This window comes from Falco rusticolus, chromosome 15 (assembly GCF_015220075.1).
Source record: "Falco rusticolus isolate bFalRus1 chromosome 15, bFalRus1.pri, whole genome shotgun sequence".
Classification (NCBI taxonomy): Eukaryota; Metazoa; Chordata; class Aves; order Falconiformes; family Falconidae; genus Falco; species Falco rusticolus.
This window is the reverse complement of record NC_051201.1, coordinates 7,273,311-7,300,121: the sequence shown is the minus strand read 5'-3', so window position 1 is coordinate 7,300,121 and position 26,811 is coordinate 7,273,311. Positions and strand designations below refer to the sequence as shown.

Below are 26,811 nucleotides of genomic sequence, written 5' to 3'. Positions count from 1 at the left end.
CAAATCATACCTGCTCCAAAGCAAAGGAGATGCACAAAACCTTTTGCTGAATGTCCTCAGCCAAGACCCTGTCAGCAAAGCCCCATAGAAATATATACAATTGAGAGATGACAGTCTCCATTTTCCTTGCTTTCTAATCAAATATGGTAGTTCAGAGCCTGAACCAACACTTGAATGTGGCCATTATAAGCATTTTCTACTATTTTCTTGTTCATCCTCTCCACGCATATTTGAGTAGTTGCCACTGGCAGGGCATCACAGGGAAGGAAGCAGCCTGGATCCCTAAACACAACCTTTTCCAACAAGCGATGCCTGGATTCACATGAGAATGCAGATCCAGCCACTCTGGCTCATCCTCACCTCATGGGTGGAAATGGGATTTCTTCACCCAAGGATCAGATGGGAGATGGTATTGCATACTGGGCTGTAAAAATGAGTGCCATAACGATGTCTGATTGTCAAGTGATGTTGGACCCATACATCAGAGGTGTGTTTATGCAGCGTGTCACAGAAGAGAGGCAGTACTTCAGAAGCTCAGCGTAGGCATGTCACAGCAGATTTACAGAAGGAATTGTCTTTAATGTCTCACTTGAATGATCAGTCCACAACCACTCACCTAAATATATCAGATGCCATTAGCTGTGCTGTGTGACACTTGCTCTAACCAATTCTCACAGTTCACATACTAAATATTAGTCTCATTTCAATATTGTTTTTCTTGAAGCACATTCCCTGGCATTGTAGCTTAATTTAATAAAGCATACATAATATGATTCATGGGAAGTTTTGATCTGTATTTTGTTCAACATGTAAGTGATGTATAAAGTTATTACACAGTGTTCTGTTTGCTAATCATCAAGCGAAACAGGGTAATAAAAGGATAATTGTTGCAAGCTTCCTTCCTTATTCCCATTAAGATGGTAAACTCAACTCAAATTGGAATCTCACAGGAGTTCTACCACTGGCTATGATAGGGACAGCATCAAGTTGATTGGTCCTCTAAATGAACCTAATTGCTGCAGTATTAAAAATTCAGGGAGTAATATTTATTTCCAAGTTGTAACTTGGTGGGGAAAAAACACAAGATTTTTTTTTTAATCCTTACTCAGTTCTCCCTATTAAAATATACATTGCCAAACCCAATTATCTTTCTTGAGGATGCAGTATTGGTTTATACTGGTTTTATGGAGCCGCTGGAGCAAGTAAATGGAGTACAAAATGAAAAATCCTTGCACAGGGAATACAGCTGCTCCTCTGCATTTGCAGCTGTGCTGCTTCTGGCACTCCAGGGCACTCGCTGCCCTCCACTCTACCAGAGGCAGCATGCAAACTTTGGCCAAGCTCCTGCATCAAGTGCCAGGCTGTGTAAGAATCCTGGATATGCAAAACCAAGCACTTGCCTTACAGATCCTGCATGAGAGATGAATTTGGCTAGCCTTTCTTTAGAACAGCTGTTTTGGTTCCTGGTCACATTAGATCTCCTGCAAAGGGGCTGCCTTGATAGAGACCACTCACGGCTTGCAACCTGGGGAGCATCTATATCAAGTAGCAGCGTGGAGCCTCAAGTTCCGTGAACTAATGGAGACCCAAGCTGTTAAGTCTACGCAGAAGCATGATGCACTGCGCAAACCTGCAAGTTCATACTTGGGAGCAGTCTTGCCACCCCAGATGGCTGGACTGGGTCAGATCTAGTGCTGCAGAAATATTACTGACTCACTGGTACATGTCCAGCTTTGGTGACCTGGCATATTCTTCTTATGGGAACATGGTCCTGGACTGTTCTGCCATTATTTATCAGAGAAGGAGTAAAGGCTGTTGGCCTCCTGCAGGCAAAACTCTGATGCCTTTAGGGAGAATGTAACTCACAGGAACTTCCCCATTGCTGTGGGCTGAGAGTCTTCCACCAACACACAAGTCTGTTGAGCAAGGGACAGCACAGGGCTTGATAAAGCTAGAAAAAAACAGCTGTCTGCACTGTTTGCCCAGCACATTTGAGAGGGGAGGAACCACGGCACATGGCTGCAAGCTCAGCCTGCACTTGCCAGCACTGCTGCCGCTGTGTACCACTGCCAGTGCTGCAAGGGGAGAAGCACAGGGCAAGGAGCAAGGTAAAAAGCATAAGACTCAGCGGGTCCACTTGGATGCAAGCCTCCATGTCAGCAGGGATCCTGTCAGCAGGCCCTGCAAGGAGGCGGGGATGAGAACTGCAGAGAAGATTTATCCCGTGGCTGGAGGGGCACCGAACATGACACAGGCACTGAGTGTCAAATCCAGTCAAACCTAACCTGTTTGCTCTCCCACTGCAATGAAGTGGTATCAAACACATGTGATCCTGAGATTCAAAGATCTTTAGAAGATTAATAAGCCAATTTAATCTGTCAGATGTCCATGTAACTTGTGAAATCATGTCACCTTGTTATATGAAACTGCTTTAATCCGGGCAGAGCCCATAGCATTATTTTAGGGAAGAATATTGACAAAGCCAGAACAAACAATCTCCCATTCCTTTTGAAACTCCAATTGTACCAGCATGCTTGACCTGATGTCTGTGTGTCTGCAGTTGCTCCTCCTACAGTAATGAAGCATCTAGAAAATGAGTAATCAGACTGAACATGATCCTCTGCTGGGTAACACTGGTGTAAAGCCACATAACAAAGTAGATTTACCCTGAGTATTAAGCAGACAGAGGAGAGACTGATCTTTTCCTTTGATGGATAAGCAATATGAAATCAGAGCTCTCCTAATCATTCCTAGGGCACTTAAGACATCTGCTGGAAATGAGAATAAATTGCAGTGAGAATGTACATGACAGAAAGAATAATGAAGTAACAATAACATTCTGTTAAGTTTATGTTTACACAATGTCTAAATTACTTGGCAAATGCCAGAATATTTTCCATTTGAGAGTATTATTTGAAAATATTTGAATAAATACCCTGTTTATTCCTGCTGTTCTAGTTGCCACTGAGGAATCAAATTTCAGTTTCAAAAAGCTTCATGTGTGAATGAAGACATTGAACTCCTTTCTTCTCTGATATGTAAGGTCACGTAACAGACATACATGCACAACATGTAGCATCATGTGCTGGGACTGAAGTTACAGGACAGGTTTCAGGCCTTGGGTGGATGTAAGCATCAGCTGTCTTTGCGGCTGGACACAGGGGTCACACATATCTCTCTTTCCCTCTTTACTTACAATTTTTTTTAAAAAATGCCTTGCTTACGAACCATGTTGTGACTCCAAGTCCTTTTTAAAGAACTTCCCAGAACACTGTATATTTTGTTGGGGTGTGTGGCCCTGCCAGTGCACATCCTCAGCTGCTTAACCCCACACTATAAGCCCACAACTCAGGTTCTCTGGCTGCACCTCGCTTGTGGGGTCATGATGCAGTGAGAGGATGCTGCACTGGGCTGGAAACACACAGAAGACGGACAATGATCCAGGAGCACAACATGAGGTTCAAACACAGCCCAAGCAGTGCACAGACAGATACGTGTTTTAATGCATCCCCCAACTCTACCAAAGGAATCTCGTTTTTTAGGAAGAAAAGAAGATGAGGACAAGTGGGGATTTGTATCCCCCTTTTCATGACCAGCAACAGCTTTAACTAGGTACAATATGAAAATGTGAATTCCTTCAGTTCTGGAGGATGCTATGTCCAGACCCATAATACCTGCTTCTGAAATCTCCCTAAAATGCAGATGAGTCCACCCTCTCAGGTACAACTACAGCTACCTTCTTGCTGATTTCTTCAGCTTCTAATTTAAAAACTGGGGTTCTCCCAAACATGTAGTGCAGGAGTTGAAATGCCCTGCAATTTCTGAAACGGACTAATCCTACTCGTTAAATAAGGCCAGTATCTCAGGCAGGGTCTGTCTGCACTGTAGACAGTACAGCGAGTGCATTTTTATATAGACATTAGCAAGCTGGCTTTATACTAGATAGCTTGAGTGCCATCAGCAAACAAGCTACAGGACATATCAGAAAAGATAGGTAAATATATGTTTAACTAGTCTGCACTGGAGGCCATGCTAGTCTGGCTACAATCATGACGTGTACTAAGATTTCGAATCCTTAAGGACAGCAGATAACAGGAAAGGTGGATGCTGTGCTACCTTGTCATGGGTTCTTTCTGCCCAAGCTAGACTTCAACAGGGAAAAGCAACCAAGGTCTCCAAAAATCCCTGAAAGATTTCTTCTTTGCAATTAGGAAAATTTTAGGTACAGCGTTTGAAACAACACCTAATACCATAACAGCATATAACTCATCAGTGTACCATCAAAATATAGCCTTAAGGGTAGGAGAGGGGAAGATGGGAGGGGATGTTAATATTGACCTTTCACAAGAGGGCAGCATCCCAGAAATGTTATTTCTCAATAGACGTATTGGGCTGTTAGTGAAAATTGCACTGACAGGTTATTTTTCCTTTTCCACTCCCAGCACCCTTGTGTGAGCATCTCCCAGGAGGCGATGTGTGGTTTGCATGTTCATCCCATGGTGGGAGCAAGGACACGCATGGTGTGAGGTGGTAGGCTTGTTGCGGGATCTGTCTCTGCCCCGAGCTGCCCCTTTCCCAGCCCCCATCAAGGCAGGGCCACTTCTCTGGTCTCATTGCTGGAGTTTGCCTGCAGAGACAAGCGGACATCTCCCAAGCATTTACATTTAGGTACTATTTTTCCTTCCTGACTAGGCAGCTAAAAACCTTCTTTTACATTTTAAAGAACACTGTTTTATTTGGACTACATCACATGTTTTCCAACCCTGGGGCTTGGTGCATGAGCTGATTATGCCTGTGCATGGGGGTAGTGCTGCTTCTAAGACGGTAAAGCAGGGTCAGCTGTTTGCAGATCTTGTGACAGCCTTGAACGGCGGAGCAGTGTTTTGGCTTCTTTCCCCAAGCCAGGCTGGCAGCCCCCAGCTAAAGCACCTCCTTGTCCATTGGCAGCCACACCGGCTGGGTGGCAGCAGCAGCACTGGGAGTGTCTCTGAGAGTACCTCTATAGAAGGGCCATGGCACAGGGGTTGGGGACCTCAAAGGCCGTATGGGCACACACGAGGTGGGAACTGGAGTTTCTGGGTTGGCAAAGTGGAAGGTCTCAGCTCTTGAGCAGAACCTTCAAGTACTCAGTGAAGTGCAGCCACCAAAGGGAGACATGATCACACTCCCGAGAAGGTCTGGTTTTCCATCTCATATAGGAAAACCCTACAAACAACTACACAAGCCAAAATGTGATCCTCCCTCTGACCAGCCCCGCTGGCAGTATGCAAAGCTGCACTGTTGGTAACCTGCTATGAACCTCTGAATGTGCAATTCAGACTGTCTGGAGAGCTTCACAGTGCCTAGATCATTGTCCAAATCATTTTGTCTGGCATATGTAAGGATGAGCAAACCTATTAAGATCATGTTAATGTGAAGAGACTGTGATGATCAAAAATAAAATATTTAAAGGGAGAAATTAAATGCTCAGGATGTTTTCAGATCATTTCCAGGAAGAAAAAAAGGCAGCACACATTACAGGAGAAAAATTAGCACAACAGGTAATTTCTGTTTACAAAAGAGAAAGAGAGACACATTCTCACATACATCCCGAGGGCTAAACAAGCTGAGCTGCTGCCAATAATTCCCAACATGGAAATATTGCCAAGACCACAGGAACAGCATTTTAAAAGGACCCCATTCAACTCCTCTATTTGCACCTGGACTGCAAAGAAACTGCTTTAAATTTTCTCCTAAAGTCCCTTATCTTTAGAGATGATGCAGTCAGCTGATCTGTAAAAAGTCTGTTTTGAGGGGGATTATGGTTAGCTCTCATTGCACATTTCACATAGGCATACAAACATTTTTCTCTAAATAAGTATTTATTTGGGGTGCTTCCTGCCTAAAGAAACAGACAACAACAGTCTGCAAAACACTCAGCACCTACTTATTTTTGCAGCTAAAGGCCTGAAGTAAAAAAGATTTGGCAACTGTGCCATTCATTTGAGCTATCTGAACACTGTGCAGAGTGGCATTGGATAGGTAACCAAAAAAAAAGGATGCAATGGCTTTGCTAACATTGCTTCATGTAGATTTGGTGAATCTCTTCTGAATCTGCCTTTGATAAGCAGTATTTTCTCAGCTTTACAACCTGTAACCTATATTCACTGCCATTACAAGAGAATGAAGGGAGTACAAGTGGGAGTTTGGTCACATAGACAAGATGATATTTGCCTTAAATATGTGTGCTAGATGTAAGACAAGTATTTCTGCTGCCTATTGTGAATTGTTTGCCCACCTGTCTGCTTGCTAAGACTCAGCTGTGAGATGCTTTGTGGCAAAGACCCCAAATAAAAGATACAAAAAGCACTTACTCCAGAAGCTCAAAATACTCCCCTGATTCATCTTTTCAGTACACATACATTATTTACATCTCCAATTTCTTCATTTTTTTGAAGCTTGTATTTACAGCATGGGAAGTGAAAAGCACTAGATCTGTAGGTAATAGCAGTCAGGTCTGGAACTGAAAAATGCCACATCGAGAAGCCTATTTATTGATCAATCCCATTATCGGTACCACAGTGCCAAGGTGAGGCATACATTTGGGATAGCAGCATCACATATTTAAAGAAGACTAAGTGCCCTCATTTCAACACTCAGTGACATTCAGTGCAGGTCCAGCCTGGCTTTGCAATAAACCTGGAATCTCCTTTAATTCTAACAGACAGAGAAGATCACTTGTAGCCAGAAAATTTCTTTCCAAAAGAGCAAATTAGCATGATGGGAAAAAACTTGAACCGATTGCAAAACCCAAAAATATCGTTAATAAGTTTCACAAAACCTTGCATACCAGAAAGCTAGCCCTTCCCTTTTCTAAACCATGGTTCATTTGTACAAATTTCCCCAAAATAACTTTGGTGTTGGGAAGGCAGCCATAATCCTGCCTCGTACCTGGTTGGACTGAGATCAAATCCTTAAGAAAGACTTTGCAAGACTTTTCAAGGCCACGGAAGCCAAGCATACAGTAATTTTCCAGGTACTTCATAATCTGTGACTAGCAGAATTTACAAAATTTGTTACCTTTAATTGAAACAAACTAAAATCAACCAGTGGATCCCATTTACCACCCAAGACAGTTATAAAAATGGATGTATAGGAGGTGATAAGCCTTTTACTAACCTTTGTGTAGCTTACTTTTGTTGGCTATACTGGCTCTTCAGATTGCCTCACTTGAAATTCCTTAGCCTGGCAACAGCTCTGATCAGTTTTCATTTTCTCTTTTTACTCTGAGCAGAAGGGGCAAATAGTTATCCACATGCAAGCTTTTTTCCTAAATCCTACACTGAGCTGATTTTTCCACAACTGAAATGCTGCAAAAAAAGTTTGCTGTGATTTCAGTGGCAGATAGAGCCCATCAGTTTTCCATCTGATCAAACGTGCCACAAAACAATTAGCTGTGAAGCATGGAGGGCACTGTAGATCTCAGTGAAACATAGCCAGCCTACTAGCAATATGTGAGCAGTTCACTTTTAAACAGACTGAAGCATTAATTGTCTTTAAAGGTATTTTTTTGTACAAGTAGGGTGTCTATTTGTAACTCTGCTACCCCAGGAGTTAAGTAAAGGGCATGATTGCCCTACATAGCATCTTACTCCACACAACAGGAAATGGTTTCTGCAGCCAGACCTGTTTCAGGATCCCAGTCCTCATCTCACACCCATTTCTCATACTCTGTGCCCAATTGAATGTTCTTTCCACAAATCCAGTGATGGCTGAGGATGGAGAGGAAAAACAGCTGTATGAAGAGGTTTTCTGAGCCAGTTTACAGGAGAATATAAAGGTAGAACTGTCTCAGAGGGAAACAGTCTTTTTACCTTGAAGAGCCTCTGTGGAGAAACTGAAATAAACCTTGTACCAATGGCTCTGAATGGTGCACTTGTCTGAAAGCAAAGCGAACGAGGCGGGGAGATGGGAGCCAAAAAGCCAGATGTCTGCACAGTACAGCAGCTATGTTTTTTGCAGGATGGTTGTTATCAAACAAGGCACTTCAAGAGTGCTTTGAATTGAATTAAGCACTTCAAGAGAAACCATGATTTTGTCTGTATGCAGAAGTTTTACTATACTGGTGTAAATAAAAAAGCGCAATCCTATCCTAGTCTGGATGCAGCTATAAAACTGTGAGACTCTTTTTATTTGAATAGCACATTCTGCTATGGGAAAAGGAATAGTTTTTCCCAGGAGAAAATAATTCTTTACATATATAACTGTGTTCACTCTCTATGCTGTATGTTACTATAACTATGCCAGTAAAAGAAAAATTGTAACTCTAAGTGACATTGTAATGCTGGTTTCAAGACCACGCACAGACCAGGTACTCACTTCAGTGATGCTCTAGACCTTCTATATGGTTCCATTTCCTGCTTCCCCACAGTAGCACTGGGAGTTTACATCTTCTCAGCAACATATTTTGACTTTTCTCTGACTCTCCTGCCCACACACTATATACAAGAATTTAAACTTGTTTCCTCATTTGCTATAGATTAGTCATAAGTGTGAAACCTATTTCTTAGGTACTCTAGACAAATTCTAGACAAACAAACCCCTATACCCTTGTGGCCTATCACAGCAGCTGCAAGGACAACTTTGTGACTCAGGTTCTAGGAGTGAAGTCCAGCCGAGCTATTTGCAGACTGGTGAAATGGTCAGAGAGACTACTGAACGAGGGGGGTGAAGCTTTCAAAACAGTTTCAGTCTGTTTTTAAAAGGATGTAACACGACATATGCTAAAAAGCACAGGTTTGTATTCAGGCTCTGGGCCAAGAGCTCTCAGAATACCAAATTGTGTTTTCTCTATACCTCCATTTCTACAGAGTTGCATGCTTGCCTCAGTATAGTACAATTTATTTTTCTGTCAGACTCATTTCACAGAAAGAAAAGAAAGCCTGTGTTAGAAAACTCCATTTCCTAGGAGCAGGAACAAATACATTCTGATACCGAGTCCTTCAACAGGCACACTAAAATGCTTGCTGGCCACAGCTACTGTTCCTGCCTGTCTCAAAGCCTGGGGGATAGCTAAGGTCCAAGTGAAACAGCCCTGGGTGTTTACAGCTCCCTTGTCAAGGTAACCCAAAATTATCACTAGGTTAATATGTCAGGCTACAAGCTGCAGTGGTTCAGGACCAGCTTCATGTGCAATTCCACCAACAACCTCTGAGAATGCACCAAGTGAATAACTGGAGGTAGTTATTGATTCAGCTGTCTGCACTTAATTAGCTCATATTGATGCCCCAGTATCACTGGGATAAAATATGGATCAACCCTGAACTTAGGGCTAGTTCTAAATGACAGATTAAATCTTGAACCAGACCCTTGCCAACCTCCTTGTTTTCTTCTCTGACAGCTCACATTTCAGTTTCTCATGTGCTAGTTGGAATGACAGCCCTTTGCACATTTCACTGTGTACTGAAACACGCAGCTGTGGGAGTGATTTGTTAGACAGTTGTGGATGTGCGTGACTCGAAACAGCCATCTCTGGTGTGCTGTGCTCCGTAACAGCACTAAGGCCTTAGCATTGTCGATCCAGAGGTTTCCCTACACAACGTCACATACGTCAATATTATGAAGCAGGGCGACTGAAGTTTTGTCCTATCAGGGTGCATTTATGAAAAGTTTAGTAACTAACAGATGCTTACTGGTGATAGATTATTAGAATACAGCTAGTTGTTTAAGGGTATCCAAAACAGATGGTTCAGGTGTGTTTTACATTATACAAACTGCAAAAACACTGTACAAGGGGGTTGGAAAAACCCATGATGCAATCATGTAGTATAACAGCACTTCCCTAAATCTGAGCTTTCATTTAATAAAGTAATAAGTCTCTTGCTGTTACAGCTCTGAAATAATCTGGCAACATGAGCAGAATGTAATCAAGTCAGAGATGGCAAAGAGACATCTGGAACAACAGCTCTGAAGGGCATGAACAGTGCTTGCCAGCACCCCATCACGCAGTGATGACTTTGGTGTCAATATTTTAAGCAAAACCTCTCTTACTTGGGGAGGAGGGGAGAAAAAGAAAAGAGTGTATGGGTGGGCACATTATTGTGACAATTTCATTTGTCCACCAAAATCAGTGAGAGGTTCTGCTACTTATAGCAATTCCAGTTCAAAGGCAGCCCCAGAAAACTCCAGAGAGCTGAAGGGTGAATGAAGGAGAACTGAATGCGGAGATCTCTCCAGAGTGTAGAGAGACACTGTCTTGCTTCAAGCATCTTGTGCTTTACTCTTCTTCTGACCACACAGTCAGGACTTGGGAACCTTTGGAAGAGTATCCACTGTCTTTTGTTTCCCTGGCTAGACCCTGCTGATAGCACGTACTGCACTGGTCTTAATCAGAAATGTGGTCATATCTATTAGGCATTTATTAACTCTCCATAAAATAATAAATGCACGTCTCACATAATGTGATCTTAATGTATATATACACTCTGTGTGTGTAGTTGCAACGTTTGCATTTACTCAGGGGGTGACATTCTTTTTTTGTTTCAGTGTAAATAAGACCATTCCTGAGGCTGGCATTGCACAACATGTTTTTGGACATCCATCTCCTTTTCCGTACATTTTGGCTTCAAAGTTAAACAGGAATTATAGTGCTTATTAGTGGCAATCAGTGCACTGTTCAGTGCTGCTATGGCCTCTAAAAGCAACCTGTCCCAGCTGAACTCAAAATGGAAACTGGAATTTCAGATGAGACGTGAGAACAAGGGGGTGCCTTATGTTACAGCCAGCTTAAGTATTAAACACATTTCGTAAGCAAGGAGTACAGCCAACCCCATCACTACACTTTTATAAAACTGACCTCAGTCAGTCCCTTCTGAGATGGGTCTATGTGACTTGCTCTCATAGCTGCTAAAGAGAATTTCTTCAAGCTTCTCGTTAAGTTCTTTAAACGAGACATGGCACAAACAGGACTTAGGATTTTTCTACTCATAAGCATACTACTGCTGGATCAGACCATCAGCCAGGCTTCCAAATTCAAAGCCAGGAAGCACAGCAAACGTAGAGTGAAAGGTACTGGGTTTTAACTGGGAGGAGGGATAGAAGCTTATAGACTATGCAAGTTTACTATGTACTTAAATAACATGAACTAAAACCTAACATTATACAAATGTTTATTAACAGAGGACATTGGAGTCTATATTATACCCATTGACTTAGCAAAGCCAAGAATAAGGTGCCAGAATGAGTTCTAGAAAGAGCTGCATAACAGTTGTAAATACGCTGCTCTGTTATGCCTATTAATCGCATTATTTAGGACTCACAGGTACAGCTGAGAGAGGACTCTGGCTCATCATTCTCAGTTATATAGTTATATTGACTAAGATCAGAAGAATTAAAATTCATGTACGTATGATGGAAAAGAGCAGAATAAAATCTTCAGTCTCCAAGGGTTATTTGTTCAGATTTTTGTACCTTGGTCTACAAGGGTTATTGTTCATATTTTTGTACCATTTACTTAATTTTAACAGAATGTCTAATATTTGTGGAATATTACTTTACCTGCATGAAAAGTGCTGTGAAATGGCAAGTTAAACTAATGAAAAAGAATTAACAGGAAAAGATAAAGCATAATTTCCCAGAGCAAAGCTTGCAGAGCAAATACAAAACTGCTGAATGTTGTTTGGAAATGTCTGTGTATTTAATTTAAAGACTTATTTCTAATAAAAGAGGGTATGATGGAGGTTACACTGATGGCAAATATTTAAACTCCTAGTCAATGAAAAAACTGCAGCATTGATAAAGCCGTTGCACAACATGATTACACTGCTCTGGAGCTATACAGTTATACAGACTTCCTTCTCTTTTTGAATCTCCATGGTTTTAAGCTTGGTGTCCTAAGGACAGAATGCTTATACATTTATTTTGCCAGCACATTTGTCTGTTAACTTTCCACTAATAACTTTTGAACGTGAAGCAATTTGGCAGAAGAATGAAATTCAGAGGATAAGTTTCCCAACAGTGGGGGGGGTGGGGGGTGGGGAAGTTCTGCATTAGTGTCCCTCTGTGAAGAGGGTGCACCAGGAGCTCAGCTTGTCCTGCTTTTGGACTCTTTTGAAGCAGAGGAACATGGACAGGCTCTTGTGAATTGGGACTTGCAGGGAGTAGCATGGATTGGGAAACTGGAAGTCCTGCCTTGGGGAACCAGGGAGTCATGAAGGACAGCTGGGGTTATCCCCACGGGCAGTAGGGAATATGGGGAAGAGACGAGCTTTCTGGGGTGCAGCTGGAGGATTAGTTGATGTAACACAGATGCGTAGGATCTGTGGTTTTGTTAGTTCTGCTACATGTGAAAGAGCTTATTTATTCCTCATGTTCATTACTGTGGCTTCTGGAAGGTCTAGTTATTGCTGCAATCAGATTGTCATCTTGTGCAACAGAGACATGCCAGCTAGTTGTTTGATGGTGGTGGAATATTATAATGATTAAGAAAAAAAAGAATGGAAAAGAGGACATGAAAATGGAGTTATGTATAAATTGTCTTGTCCCACCATCTTCTTGGTGCTTTTTTAAGTGCTGCAAAGTGGTGATTCAGACTGAATTTGTGACTCGAGTCGTCAGGCCCACTCTGTACTGACTGAAACAGGAAGGCTCCTCCTGGGGAGGGGAAGTTGCAGCTCAGCAAACTTGACTGCATACATTCAGACAGTGAAGTTGGATTGTATTAGTTGTTCCTCACTGTGTTAAAACAGACTTGTGTGAAACTTCCATGCTCACAGAAATAGCTTCTCTTTGAATAAACACAACTTGTGTCCTGCTATTATTTGCATGTTATATATACACACACACCCCATGATGTACAGGTTCAAAAGTAAATAGGCAAATTTTGCTGTCAATTAGGTACCGGCACACTAAATAACAATTAGCTGCAATCATCCATGGTTTTCAAATCATTATTAGGGTAAAGTCCAACTGAAAATGAGATTTAAACTATGAGATTAAAAGGTAAAGGTGGGTTCCTCCTGGTTTTTTTTTGCAGGAAATCTACAGGAATCCTTTCATTAAGGAAGGATATTTAAAAGAAATCAAAACATCTCAGCAATACATAAAACCATGGTATTTTGAAACAGCTTTTAACATATAAATATTTTGTGTGTGTGTGTGTGCATATCTGTTCATTTCTCTGTATTTCTTTTATTTAAGAAAAAGATGACCTAAAGACCCAGATTGACAAATTGTGGCGAGAAGTAAATGCTCTGAAAGAAATGCAAGCACTTCAGACAGGTAAAGCACCTTATATTGGTTAGTGGCTTCCAAAAGTTATCACTGCCTTTCTCTCTTCTTCACTCCCATCCTTCTCTTTAATGGGGATTTGTGACTGAGAAATACAACTCCTTAAAAGCATGGTATGCTATAGCTGTAATGGTGAGACAAATGTTGAAGGAAGCATTCAAGTAAAATGAAGTCTGAACTAACAGCATACAAGTGATGATTCCTCACTGAGAGCAAGGATTAATCTGGAGCAAGAACTGCTTTTGGTTTTTCTATGCACAACCCCAAGCTGTGATATTAGATATAATCAGAAAAAGGCCACACAATGAGGGTTACTGTATTTAAGAGCTTAGGTGGTCAATGAGTTAGGCCCCCAGCTTTGATATGAACATGGGCTACCTATCCATGCAAAAATGTTCATGGAAAAGACTGAGAATACCCCCAAAAGGAAGCTAAAAGGGCTGAGCCTTTTAGAAGTGTGCAGTATGTGACATTCAGCTGTGAATGGTGCCACAAAACTTCAAAGTAATACCCACTGTGAGTTCAGAAATATCCCGTCTCAATGTGCAGAGTTCTTTAAGTATTTAAATAGCCAGATGGAAATTTCCAAACAAAATAAGAAAGATAAATACACATGCACCTACTAGACAGTTGTGCTTTTTCACAGCTGTTGACACAAAACTTGGCATTTAAATATGTACAAGAGGACACTATAGAGGAAATTACATCATTCACATGAAACAGAACATATTTTCCTTAGGGATGGTAATATCTGGGTTGTCCTGGTTTAAGTCTTGGGTTACATAGAGCTTTTTGAGCTTTACAAAATATTTTTATGTTAAATTCCTTATAAGACTACTTTAGAAGTGTCTTAAAAGAGGGAGCCCGTGCTCGACAAGTAACTGTTGTTTGAAAGTAATCCTTGTATTGCTTCCAGAAGGAGCTTGAGAGTAAGCATGCAGTGGCTTAGAAATGAAACCAAACCCAGGAGATTTTCTATCCTCAAAACTTATTTTGAGCTATATTCTAAATTCAGAACCACACTGTTCAACTGGATTCCAGATTTGGCAAAAAGAGATCTATTGTCCCTCTAGCTCTGACTGAATTAATAAATGGCCTTATGATACTTGAAAAGGAGCTACTTTTTTAGCTTATGGACACTTCCAAGACCAACATCACAATCTGATTTCTTATTTTGCTTGAATTTCCTAGGTCTCCTTTCTACATACTGTGAAATATTGCCACATGCAATGCATTTAGCAGCACATACTTTCTCCCTGAAGAGGGCTCATCTCCATCATTATTGTAGCGTTGTAGAAGTACACAAGGTCTCTCTGACCTTTCCCATGAATATAATTTTGTTAAATAATTGAACATTTAGGAAATATGTTCATTTCTTTTCTTTGGCCATTAGTAGATTGAAATGTTTAAATTTGAAGGATAAGCCCTAATATAAAATTATGACCCTGAAAATGCAGCTAAGGAATGCAATGAATACTACAAATGGAAATACTAAAAAACTGAGACATATAAGATACGGTCCAAAGTGGATTTCCATATCCTGTTGATCAGATACATATATATTTTTTTTTTTACAAGAACAGATGACAGGAATTAGAAACAGATTATAGAAAACATCAGGACAGAAGATGTTCATACTGTTTCATGACATATTTCTAATGTAAGGAGATGAGTTTAAGCAATACATGAAATTATCTGGAAGGAGTCACATGCAGGATTCTAAAAATAATTGTTACAGGAGTTTATTCAAGGCCTTTGCTACCTTCCTTAGCTCAGAAGGAACACTCCTTTGAGGAGGGTTCTTTTCTCGTGCTTTTCTTGAGAGAACCAGTTTTTCACATATCTGCATTAGGAGAGCTGGAAAGCAAAGTTCAAGTATTCACCCCTGCAAGCCTGCCCACACAGACCTAGGGCTGGAAGAACTCTTGACAACAGTTCTGCAAGGCAATTTCAGTTACAGAGCATATGCCAAAATAATGTTCCAGTACATTTGGACTTTACATCAGGATTTCCCTGATATGTTCCAGTAGAACTAAAAGCAAACAGATTTATAAATGCAAATGTTTAGATTGTTTGGTTCAGATTGTCATGCAAGCTCAGTACTAAGTGTACACTTTTTAGAAGTGTTTACAGATTTAAGTCACTTCACCTCATTTGAATTTAGAGTTTGAAGGGATAGACTTTGCTGGAAAGACCAGCAATTAAGAACTAGAGAGGTGAATGTGTACTCTTCTGCAGGTGGAAATATACTTCTATAAATCATCCAGACAGATTTGTATTATGAATTTTAAATCAATATTTGGTGAACAGGACACGTTTAAAATGGCACTTTTCTGTCCTGCCTTTGTTTCCTAGGAACTAGGCTTATTTAATACATAAAACCACCTTTCTTTGGCACTTAAATATCATAAATATGAAAGACTTTTAGATATGTGTCATTACTAGAAAGCCAAGTATAGATTTCCTGATGACAAACTCACATCTGCCAACAATACAAACATCGATACCTCATCCACTCCATCAGTTTAAAGACTGAACAAATAAGGCAAAAAGGCATGAAAGCAGGACTATTTGCTAAAAAGAAGGCAAAAGATATGCTGACAACAGGCCTGGGCTATATTTTAGCATTCTGGAACAACAACATAAAAAAAAAATTAATCCTTGAGAGAATTACATTACTGGAGGGAATTTAGGGCTCAAGATCATGCCTATGGCTTATCAGCATAAACACAGGAACTGTTCTCCAAAGCACTTTGTAGTGTTAAGATCACAGCTATGTTTGTTGTTCCTCAGAAGCGCCTTTTCTCTGGAGCAGCTATAAGAGCATGCTCTGCTCTTGGCTGTCCCTTGTAGTCCCAGATGTCTTGCAGAGTGTCTGTGAACAGTCTGTTCAGGCTGGGATCCCAAAGCCACACTAACATGCTGGCTGTGTAAAAGTTCCTTCATGAACAGGAGGAATAACAGGTAAGTCTGATCTTGCTGCCGCTTTCAGGTCCACCATGTGGAGGCAAGAGCTGAGGGACTTGTCTGCTTAATTCCCAATATGCTTTTAGAAAATTATCATTTTAGAAAACATTATTCAAACGTATAAGCCAAGCTTTTACTGAACATACAAACCAATACCTATCTATTCACAGTCTGTCTTCGTGGGACAAAGGCCCATAAGAAGTGCTACCTCATATCAGAGGGTACCAAACATTTTCATGAAGCCAACGAAGACTGCATAGCCAAGGGAGGGACACTGGCGATCCCAAGGAATAACGATGAAACAAACACTCTTCGAGATTATGGCAAGAAAAGCATGCCTAGAGTGTCTGAGTTTTGGTTGGGTGTCACTGACATGATAAACGAAGGGAAATTTGTTGATGTCAATGGTATGGCTCTACAGTACTTCAACTGGGATCGTGCCCAGCCCAATGGGGGGAAGCGTGAAAACTGTGTCTTTTTTTCTCAGTCATCTCAAGGCAAGTGGGTGGATGAAGCCTGCCATACTGCTAAAAGATACATTTGTGAATTTCTGATCCCATAATTACATGCACAAATGACCATGGCCATGTTTTGGGATATTAACATTTGGTTTTGCTTGTTAGTAACCCCTCCCACTTAGACAGTGGTGAGTTAAAAATACCCATTTCCTGCATTGTACTCACTCTTTCCTGAAACAGAAGTTTTCTTTATTAATTTATTTTCTATTCAGATGCTAAAATGTTATGTTTAGTGAGTGCTCTCATTATGTATAGGAATATATATTATGTTTTGATCTATATTGTATCATATTTTGGCATATTATTTCAGCCTGATGTTCAGGTTGCTGGAATTCACCTCCTATTCTGTACTTTGCATCTCCATGGTAGAATAGTACTTACTTGAATACAGAACTCTAGTGAATTTATTGGAAGTTTACAAAAGATTGCTGTATGGTGACATGTGCCAATATCAGGTGTAGGAATCCTTTCAGTTCCAGTACTTAAGAGGGACTTTGGGATTATGGGAGGTCCTGTGAAAAATGGCCATGGCCCTTATAGAGTTTAATATGATGGATCTGTGACCAAGAGTTTTACCTATGGGTTAACAAAGCCAAATGAAACAGAAAAATCTGATGTTAATTTTTAAACTGCATGGAGTAAAAAGTGATACACTGTTAGAAAATGGGGGAAGTAACTGTTCTAAAACATCAGTTAGTCTAAACATGTTTGCTTTTAAATGTCTCAATTATGGTTAAATATTAGATGTCATTTGGAACATTCCCGTAGAAGAAACCAACGTGGGACTAGATCATACTTCTACTATGCAATGCCTTAATAAGACTTGCAAAAGCCTTCTCTCCTGCAGGATCAGAAAAAGGCTTTATAATTCAGGCAGTAACACCTGCCTGACAGCACAAGTAGAGAGGCTGGATCCCTTTTCTAGGCACAATATCACTGTTCATTCACCTCTCTCTCCACATGGCAGGCAGTATACCCAATTGGCACAAAAGAGTGGGGCCAAACCACAGCTCGTTAGCTCGTTTGGCCACATGAAAATTTTCCCCATTTAACACCTGACATTTGAAAATTAAGTAAAATGTGCTGTTTATTTTTTGCTGTTCTTAGCCTCGCAATAGAGATTTGCCTTTATGTTATAAATAGTGGTTCCTCTCTTGTGTGAAGGAATTTCATTCAAGTATTTAAATATATTGCTGTTAGGGGGCTAATTCCTACTTTTTATCTTATAGTTGTGCAAAATTTTCTAAAGTATGCAATAAATTTGTGGCTACTGGTATTTAATTGTAGTAGTATTTTTGACGACTTATGCATCCATGTGAAGGCCATTCTTTCTTAGGACTTTTCTTGAGGATTCAAAAGCAGTAACATCTTTGGGCACATTATACTACACCTTTTTTCTTTTACTAGTGTATATACATGCCACAGGACAAAATCTGAATCCCTGTTTGCCTAAATACTGTGTAAGATGCAGCTGTTCAATGCACCACTGTAATGTGTTATAATTAATTTTATCTTCCAACACTTAATATATTTGTAAAATAGGCATGATTCTGAATTCTCTTTAGCTCCTGAATTAAAATAAAGGAGCAAAATGTCCCCAAATATCTCCAATTCTTGTTCAAAATTATCAACCTTTGCTAAGGTTGGAATCAATATTCCTTTTACCTGATTTTTAACATGATTAAAAAGCCTGCAGTAATTTTGTAGGGTTTCTTTACCTCTGGCTTACCTGAAGTAAGTCAGTATCTCAGCATATCCCTATAGCTACAGTCAAATTGAAAGTTCACCACAAATTCCATAATGTGTTTACCTTTGAGGAGTTTATAAATTTATGTCCTATTTAATCTATTTCAGCCCAGCTTCTAAAGTTCTATGCAACAGTTGAAAATGTTTATAGATATTATTGGTGGATGTTTACCAACTAGTGGATACAGATACCAGATAAATAACTATTTGTTTAGTAGTGATTTACTCCACAAAGACAAAATTCACCATAGAGAAGTCAGTAATTAATTTCAAGATTCACAGCAGAATGCTTAGTAAATAACAAAGGGACGTAAACTAAACAGGAAAAATGATGGAGGAAAAATCAGCTGGATAGGGGTGGAAAGGAGATGGTAGGAGGATAAAAAACTCTTCCAGAAGTGCCTGCAAAGGGAGCAACAAAGATAGAAAGTAAAGTAGAAACACAGCAGAGAGCCAGACTTTGTCCTGTCAAATTAGCTGTCACTATCTTTCCTCTTGATCAAATGTGCCTGTTCAAAGTGAGCTCAGAGCAAGGATGAGTGTTTGCTGCCTGGTGGGCCTGCTTTGACCACTGCTGCACCAGTTCTTCTCCCCAGACCTTCGCTCCCTGCCTTTCTCTCTTGATAAACACATGGCATTGCCCATCTTTTCCATTCAAGAAGATTGAGCTCACTTCTCTACACTAGTCTCCCATAATTAGTTTCTGAAATCCTCCGAGGTCTTGAGTGGTGTTTTCCCTTCAAATTCCAGTTCTGGATTCCTCATCTCTCCAAAAATCACACAACTGTGCACCAGGGACCCCTGCTTCTCAGTACACGCACATACAGCTGGCAAAACGGATATAAGAGCAGTTTTATGTGCAGCTGGGGTGTTCTGCTCTGCAGGTGGGTGCTGTATCATGGAGTGGGCAGTCAGTGATTTCCAATTTGCACACTGGATAGTCATCACGATTCAGTTGGGAATTGCTTGGGTGACTGGGAATTCAACAGGACACACGAGAGCAACTTTTATACACATTACTGCAAAACCAACAACAGAAGAAGCTCCAACACTCACACCTAGTGGTGTAACAGGAGACTGCAGAGTTTACAAAGTTTGAAGTGCCACTTGAAATTGCCACTTAAAAAATTAAAGTGCCACTTTAGTTGCAACACAGGCATGTAGCTTCCGGCCTTGCAGTCTCTCTGAGGAGAAACGTGCTATGCAGAACAAAAGTACTATAGGGGTTTTGCTGTGCCTAATTTGAACTGCATGAATATTTTATCATTAGTACAAGCCTTGTCCCTCCACATTTGGAAAGAGGAAAACAACTGGCTTTAAGGGGTCCCAAATCCTCTTACTCATCACTGTTGATGCATGAAAAAGGAATATCTTCCATGAATCAGATAAGCCTTACTGGTGATCAAGTATCTTGCAGACAGCCTGTTGAATATCACATTTTAAAGTAAAAATGTGATGCATAATCTTAGATTTGTCCTAACAGCTGGATGACTGCTTATGAATTGAGGCAGAATTTGTCCCATGTAGACTTAGCTAAGCCTCTAACAGTTCCAGTACTATTTTCTGAGGGGAGGGGTGGGGGTGGGGGTGGGGGAGTGGGAAGTAAGGCTTAACTGTGCATACTTTCTTCTTTAAAGGAACTTTACTTTTTCCCCTGTTTATTTCATCCCTGCTGTGGCCTACAATTACTCCCTAAAGTCTAGAAACATTCCCTTCTTTATTGACTTTCTATTTACTATGTAGAAGGTTTTTTATAGTCTTTCTCCTACAAAGCCTCTATAGCTTCTCTTTTCTTTTAAAATTCCATCTTGTGGATCACTTTAGAGAAGGATAAAAACCACTACTAGATCTTGGAAACTAAATGATAGGTACCTTAGAAACAGTTCATTGCACTGATAAATAAAACACCAATCTCACTTACTGTTGTCTAAACAAAAGAGAACTTCCCTGGCGTGATGGTTTTGATAAAGCATTCCTTCCCCCAGCCAAGTGGGCAGAAGGGGATGGCTTGAGAGTGTTTTAAACATATGTTTGCTCTCTCAGGTTGCAGCTGTCCATAGGCTTGGAGAAATAGAGGGGGACAGTATTGCAGTGTGCTAGATAGCCTTTTCCTTCAGCAGCACCTGAGAGGAGGGTACAGATGGCCATACTCTAAATTGCTAGGAAGGAATAGCCCAGAGGCTGGGGTGCGTGCAAACATTGCTTCTTTGTGCAGCCTGTGGAGAAAAGGAGACTCTCTAGTACAGGGGTTTGAATGTACATAATCTAGTTCGGTTGGTTTTCTTGAGAAAATCACTTCTATGACATTCAGAGTATTACTTTGGCTCATACATGCTGTCAACTAAGTGGAAAAGAAGTTTAAAAATTTTCTTTGGTAGTGAGTAAAGTTACTGATACAGTACAGCAAGGAGCCTCTGGATGGCACGCTCAATCACGCAAGCTGCCTGTAAGATGGATATATTCAGACTTAAAAGCACTGATTTATTCTTCCATGCTTATGCAGAAGAAATGTGGAAAAATCCACAAACATAGATCCCTTCCATGAGCATAACCAAAGATGAATATTGGTGTAGTTAAAAAGAAAACCAGCAGTGCAGGAGGGACAAGACTCTAAAGATGGTTTAGTGGTTAAAGTACATGATGTACTTTTAAATGAGCTGTCTTTTCTCTGAACTGTATCACAGCTATGAGAGCTGCCAGTAATTAACAAACTCTTTGAAATAATCTCTTCCTTTAACTTAAACAAATAAAATGAAAATTAGCTTTTCCAGGGATACTCAACCTTCTCAGTAGCACAGTGGCATTTATCTTTGTTCTACTGAAGTACTACTTTATTTTACCATGTAATGGTAATGATTTTGCAAAAGTAAAATGTACATCCTTAGAGAAAATGGAGCAAAAACCTCCTAAAGTTGCATTATTAGGGCGTGACCCAAAGTTCTTTACAGTGAATGCAATGAATTCTGTTGAAATCAAGGACCTTTCAACCAGATTATCCCAAACTCTTCATACACAAATATTGATGTAAAATCTTCTTTAAGACAAGCATTCTCAAATGCTCCTGCAGAAGATGGCTGTTCAAAAGATGGTGTTGCCAGATCCTTTTGGGTTTTTTTCAGAAATTTCAACTGTAAATGAAAAGTCTCATTCCTCCTTCAACATTAGTGAGTTTTTCCCTCACAGTGAAGCAAGCAGAAGCAGAACTAGGTCTTAGTGCTGTTTGCTTTGGAGATGAATTCACTAGTAAAATCTTTGTGTCCATTCAGGGTGCAAAGGCCTGATCTGCAAACTATCGAAGGAAAAGGACTGTTTTTCAATTTACCAGATATTGGGTTGAAACAAGAACTTGTATTTCCCCTTCTATTTTTACTATCACCCTGGTTTCATTCCTAAAGCTGTTCAAACTAGTAAATGCAGAGATCAGCTCAAGATGGACAGGAGCAGAGAAAACACTGATAGTTTTATCGTGATTTCCCAGCCCCAACAAGGTGTGACTCCTTAGAGGGCTAAGGGGGTATCTCAGCAGCAGGAGATTTCATCTTCCAGCATAGCAGCACCCGTGGGTGCTGGCTTCCCCAAATATTGATGCCATCTGCTACATGACCGCTGTCTCTCAGAAATCTCCACGGTGAGAGTGGCTCTCCTGCCTGCTTTGCTAGGACCCAACAGAGCTGTCGGTGGGTAAGAGCAAGGGGATTTTCGGGGGAAGTTGGTGCGTGCTGGAGGAACCGTTTCCACGCCGCTTTCGCGCTTCCCCCGTGCACGCAGGCAACACTCATCGCCCACCCGACGGCGGCTCCCGGCGCACCGGGACCTGCCGGCCCGGGAAACGCAGAGTTCCTCAGTGTCCAGCCCGCTACTAGCTGGGCTTTTTTGGTGGGTTTTTTTCTTTTTTTTTTTTTTTCTTTTTTTTTTTTTCTTTGAGATGACCCTTCTGTCCCCGAGGTCCGCAGCGATCGAGACACTGTGGCGCCGCCGCCGCGGGGGGCTGGGCTCCGGGACTGCCCCGGCCCCCAGCAGCGCCCCGGTCCCGCTGGGCGCTGTCCGCCGCGCCCGGTGCTGACTTGCCTGAGGTTTGCCAATTTTTTTGTTGAGCTGGGGTTAGTGTGCAGTATCAGGGTGTTGCTCTTCTGTGAGATTGTTCAAGACATTTAGAAAATCAGCTGAAATGTGGTTATGATTGCAACTTCTGTCTAGACACAAAGGTATTTGCCATGTGTTAAACATGTTGGTAGGAAAATGTATTCCTGCTAGTCCTGCTGTCTGCTTTTGGAGGAATAGAGTGCAAAAGAAGTATGAGAAAGAGGAGTTGTGGGAATATTGAGAAAGGAAAGAGGTAAGGATTAAACAAGCAAGCTGTTTTCTTAGGGCAGAATCAGCTTTAACCAGAAGTGCCCAGCAGCTGCAGAACTAGCCCCTTTCAAAGGATGACTGATTTGTTTAATTTTTCCCTGTAGGAAATCAGAGTTAGTTCTAACTTCAAACACTAGCACATTCTGTGTTCAGGGCCTTCTTGTGTACATGGTAAAACAAAGTGTCTGTGCCAAAAAGTTTACGGTCTAGATAGACAAAATGAAGATTATTAGCCCAATTTTACAAAGGGGAGCTGAAGAATTATGAGATTAAGGACTGAAATAAAGCATCATTGAGCAAGGAAAAGGAATTGAAATCTGGAGCCAGCATCTCAGCCACCACATTATCTTTCTTTCCCAAGAGTCAGACCTGGGGTGTGTGATGCAACGAACATCTACCTCCACCCTGAGCGGAGCAGCTGAGCGTGCATGTGTGGGAGCAGCAGAGGGACTGGGCTGAAGGATCTGGGTGCAGGTAACAAAGACAGCAGCTGGGGGAGGGCGAGGAGGGCAAGGACTGTTCCTGCCAGAGCTATCTTGGCCTCGGACAGAGACACTGAATTTACCTCCTGTGGCAAAACCCATATCAAATTAACTTTATTTTTGATTCTTGGGTCAGGTAATGTTATGCCAAGCATTCAGTTAATAAATACTATATTTTGTATTTATTCCAGTATGTCTAAAATAATTATGTTAATGTGTGCTATGTGATTAGTGTAGTCAATGAATTGCTGTTGAACTGCTGTATAAATCCAACATGCTGTTGAACTAATTATCATCTTTTATATTTAGCTAAGCAATCAGTCTAAGCTAGGTAAAGCAATGTGAAAAATATCAAGATTAAAAGCACAAAAGAAACTGTGGCTAGTACCTAATTAAGCAGGGAACAATACGGTGAAGTGCAAACATGGATACTGCAGGCGAATTTATTTTAGGAACCTGTCCAAGTTTGAGAAGGCACTATTTCAGTCAATTTCACTGTAGTCTGCTGAAGACTGAGATATTTGTCTTGTTTCAAATATGTATTCTATATTTATAATGTTACAATTTCAGTTGGTTAGAGAAATGGAAGGAAGAGAAAATACTTCTGTACTTATTGCAAATATATTTCATCCCTGCTACACAAAGTTAAACCATTTCCTATAAAACTATGTCTAACGCAAAGTTTTAAGACTGTAGTCTGTAGTCTCTAGGCATAATTATGTTGGCACACTAGATGAGAAAGAGCTTCCTTTTCCAAGCAACAAGGTTAGAGGTTCAAATGTTATCTTGAAAGGTGTTTACTCATGCCTAACCTTACCTTGGCTCTGGAGTCATTGACATTATCATTACCTGCATTACCTGCAGCCATCTAGTATGTTCTTCTGCTAATTAAAACACAACATTTGCTGAGAATATCACTTACTAAGAATCATTGTAACCATTTTGGAACATTAGAAAAAATAGTCAAAAGGTGTTGCTAAGAAGCCCTTGGCCACCATAAATCCTGAATTTCATAAAATCTGTTGTATAAAGACAATTATGTGAACATTTACTTAGCCTCTAGTTCATTAGAACTCTGGTACAAATTCTATGCAAAGACCCCCGTGGAATTTCTCCACTGCTTTAAATGAAATTGAATTCTAACTCCTTAATCTCCTAGGCTGCATGCCCTGTCTATAAAATGGAACATACATAACTAGTTCAAAGTGTTATCAGGTGCAAAATTTTACTAATACCGCTGCAGTACTTTGAGATCTTGCTAAAGAATTGGCAGGTGTATTTAGTCTGGGTGAGGGATCTTTCAAAGGAGGTGTAACATTTTTGTCTATGTTTTCTTGTAATTTATTCCTAATGAGTCTAACTGGCATAGGACTACATTTTCATAGGCTGCTTTGCTGGTACACTCACTATAAAGAATGTGAACTCCTTCATGCACTTTGCCATAGCAAATGTAAAGTAAATTTGAATATCCTTTTGTAAAAATTATTTTTCAGGTGATTCTGTAAGGAATCATTTATCTTGAGACTGGCCAAAAAACCTGTGGTAGTGGAAAGATCTTATGGAGATTCCAGGTCATCCCAGATTACATTGTAGAATCTTGGAATGCATATGGTGCAAATGCAGCTTTTGAGATCAGAGACAGGTAACAAAGAAAACAGCTTCAGCTTTCTTTTGTATACTCTGCTACAGAGACACTGTGAGAAATAGAAGACAATGGGCTCACAGGGATTTTATAAGCATGTGAATCTTCCCAAGTTTTTGTCTGCACAGCACTATAATATTCCCTACAGTATTTTTGTTAATAAATAGTAATTAAGTAACATCCACTGGATCTCGCTGACACAGCATGGTCACTAGGAGACTTAATGTAGTCCTTACCCTTCAAAAGACAAAGTTTTCTGCCTTTTGTCAGATTTTTAAATCCATATTTTTCATTCTTTGCTAGATGCCCTACTGAATCTCTATATTCTACTAGTGTTCAATTGAAACCAGATGGTTTCTTAGGAAATATAAACTGTATCTGCACGTGCATGTGTGTACACAGCTGTTCAATAATGTTAATGACTGGAATCTAAGTCCATGAATACACTTCTAGTAAGATTTAATAAAGAAACTTCTAATAGCACTTTACATGAACAGTGTGTACCATATATCACTATGCCTCAACCTGGGTCATTGATGTTTTGCCAGACATCACAAGGTAGCCTGAAAAATGGTCTCTCTCCCTTCCAGAATAATGGTCTCACAAACAATCCTATGCATGACCAAACCATCAAGGAAAATAAGAAAAGATAAGTTAATATGAATAATAAAATCTAATAAATTCATATGAAACACATTACAGCAGTGATGCACAAAATAGTCCATTTCTACAGGACTAGGCAGTCGGCATTTTTTTCAGGATAGTAGATGGCCCTTTGTTTTTAAAATGCTTTGAAGTAACTTTAAGCACTGCAGAAAAGCTTTATAGTTATAAGCAATTTATTGGTTGGCTTGTCAATGTAATAGCTGTTTATTAAGGGATACATTAAGCACTCTGTAACCTTTAACAAATTATTTATAAGTGTTAATTAATGAAAAACATCTTTTTGTTAGCATGCTGCCAGCATTACTAATCTGTTCTTAATATCATGAAAGACCGATAACCCCAATAGTCTCATTCAGCTTTCTTGGCAAGTAGGAATAAGTAGGAGTAAATAACCAAGTTTACATATGAAACATTGATTAGAAGGAAATTATTACCACATGAATTGGGCAATTCTAGTGAAATATTAATGGAAGGTGATAAGAATAGAATGTTCTGGAGACTATGCCAGTTTCCTTTCCCATGCATTGCATTAGTAGTATTGCAGTGTTAATCCATTCAGTCATTGAAAGAAAAGAGAAAAAGGCCATTGGTGAACAGGCAGGGAAATGTCAAGCTTTACAGAAGATGCAGATGTTCTTCATTATGCAGGGTACAAAAACTCTGAGAAAGGAGCTCATTAGCAGGGCTGGGTGAATAATGGGTTGTCTGGTTTTGTGGTCAAACCAAAAAACCAGGAGGGGAAAAATAATCAAACTAAGCAGAAAATTTTGAGGTTTTTTTTTAAAATTTATTTTCTTGGAAGGAAGAAGAAAGACAAACTGGATGCAGAAGGCAGGTAGGGAGAAAGGAACCAAAAAAAATGAGAAAGGAACAAAAAAAAAAAATGGTAGCAATTCTACAAGCTATCCTCTCCAAAAGAGCTGATGAGAACAGACACGTTTCAGGACAGAATGAATAAGGTATGTCTACAGTGTCAAATCATCTAAGTCAATGAGACAGCTAGACATGATTTTCCTTTTTGGAAACTATTTAGTCACCGAGCATGGAGCTGAGAAGCTCTGATGACACTAACTGTCTGCCTTAGGTGCTATAGGTGTACCTTTTGTCTTTAAACTCAAGCCTAAAAAAGCGAAGGAACACCAACTACCATAAGCTGTGACTGTTTCACAAG

General features: G+C 40.3%; 1 protein-coding gene across 1 annotated transcript; it reads left to right on the top strand.

Moving 5' to 3' along the window:
- The first annotated feature begins 10,864 nt into the window (after nt 1-10,864).
- CLEC3A (C-type lectin domain family 3 member A) lies at nt 10,865-18,032 on the top strand. The gene is made up of 3 exons (XM_037409280.1): nt 10,865-11,046; nt 13,177-13,257; nt 16,404-18,032. Exons 1-3 carry the CDS (start codon nt 10,932-10,934, stop codon nt 16,793-16,795), a joined length of 588 nt encoding a protein of 195 aa, XP_037265177.1. The 5' UTR covers nt 10,865-10,931; the 3' UTR covers nt 16,796-18,032.
- Nucleotides 18,033-26,811: the final 8,779 nt, after the last annotated feature.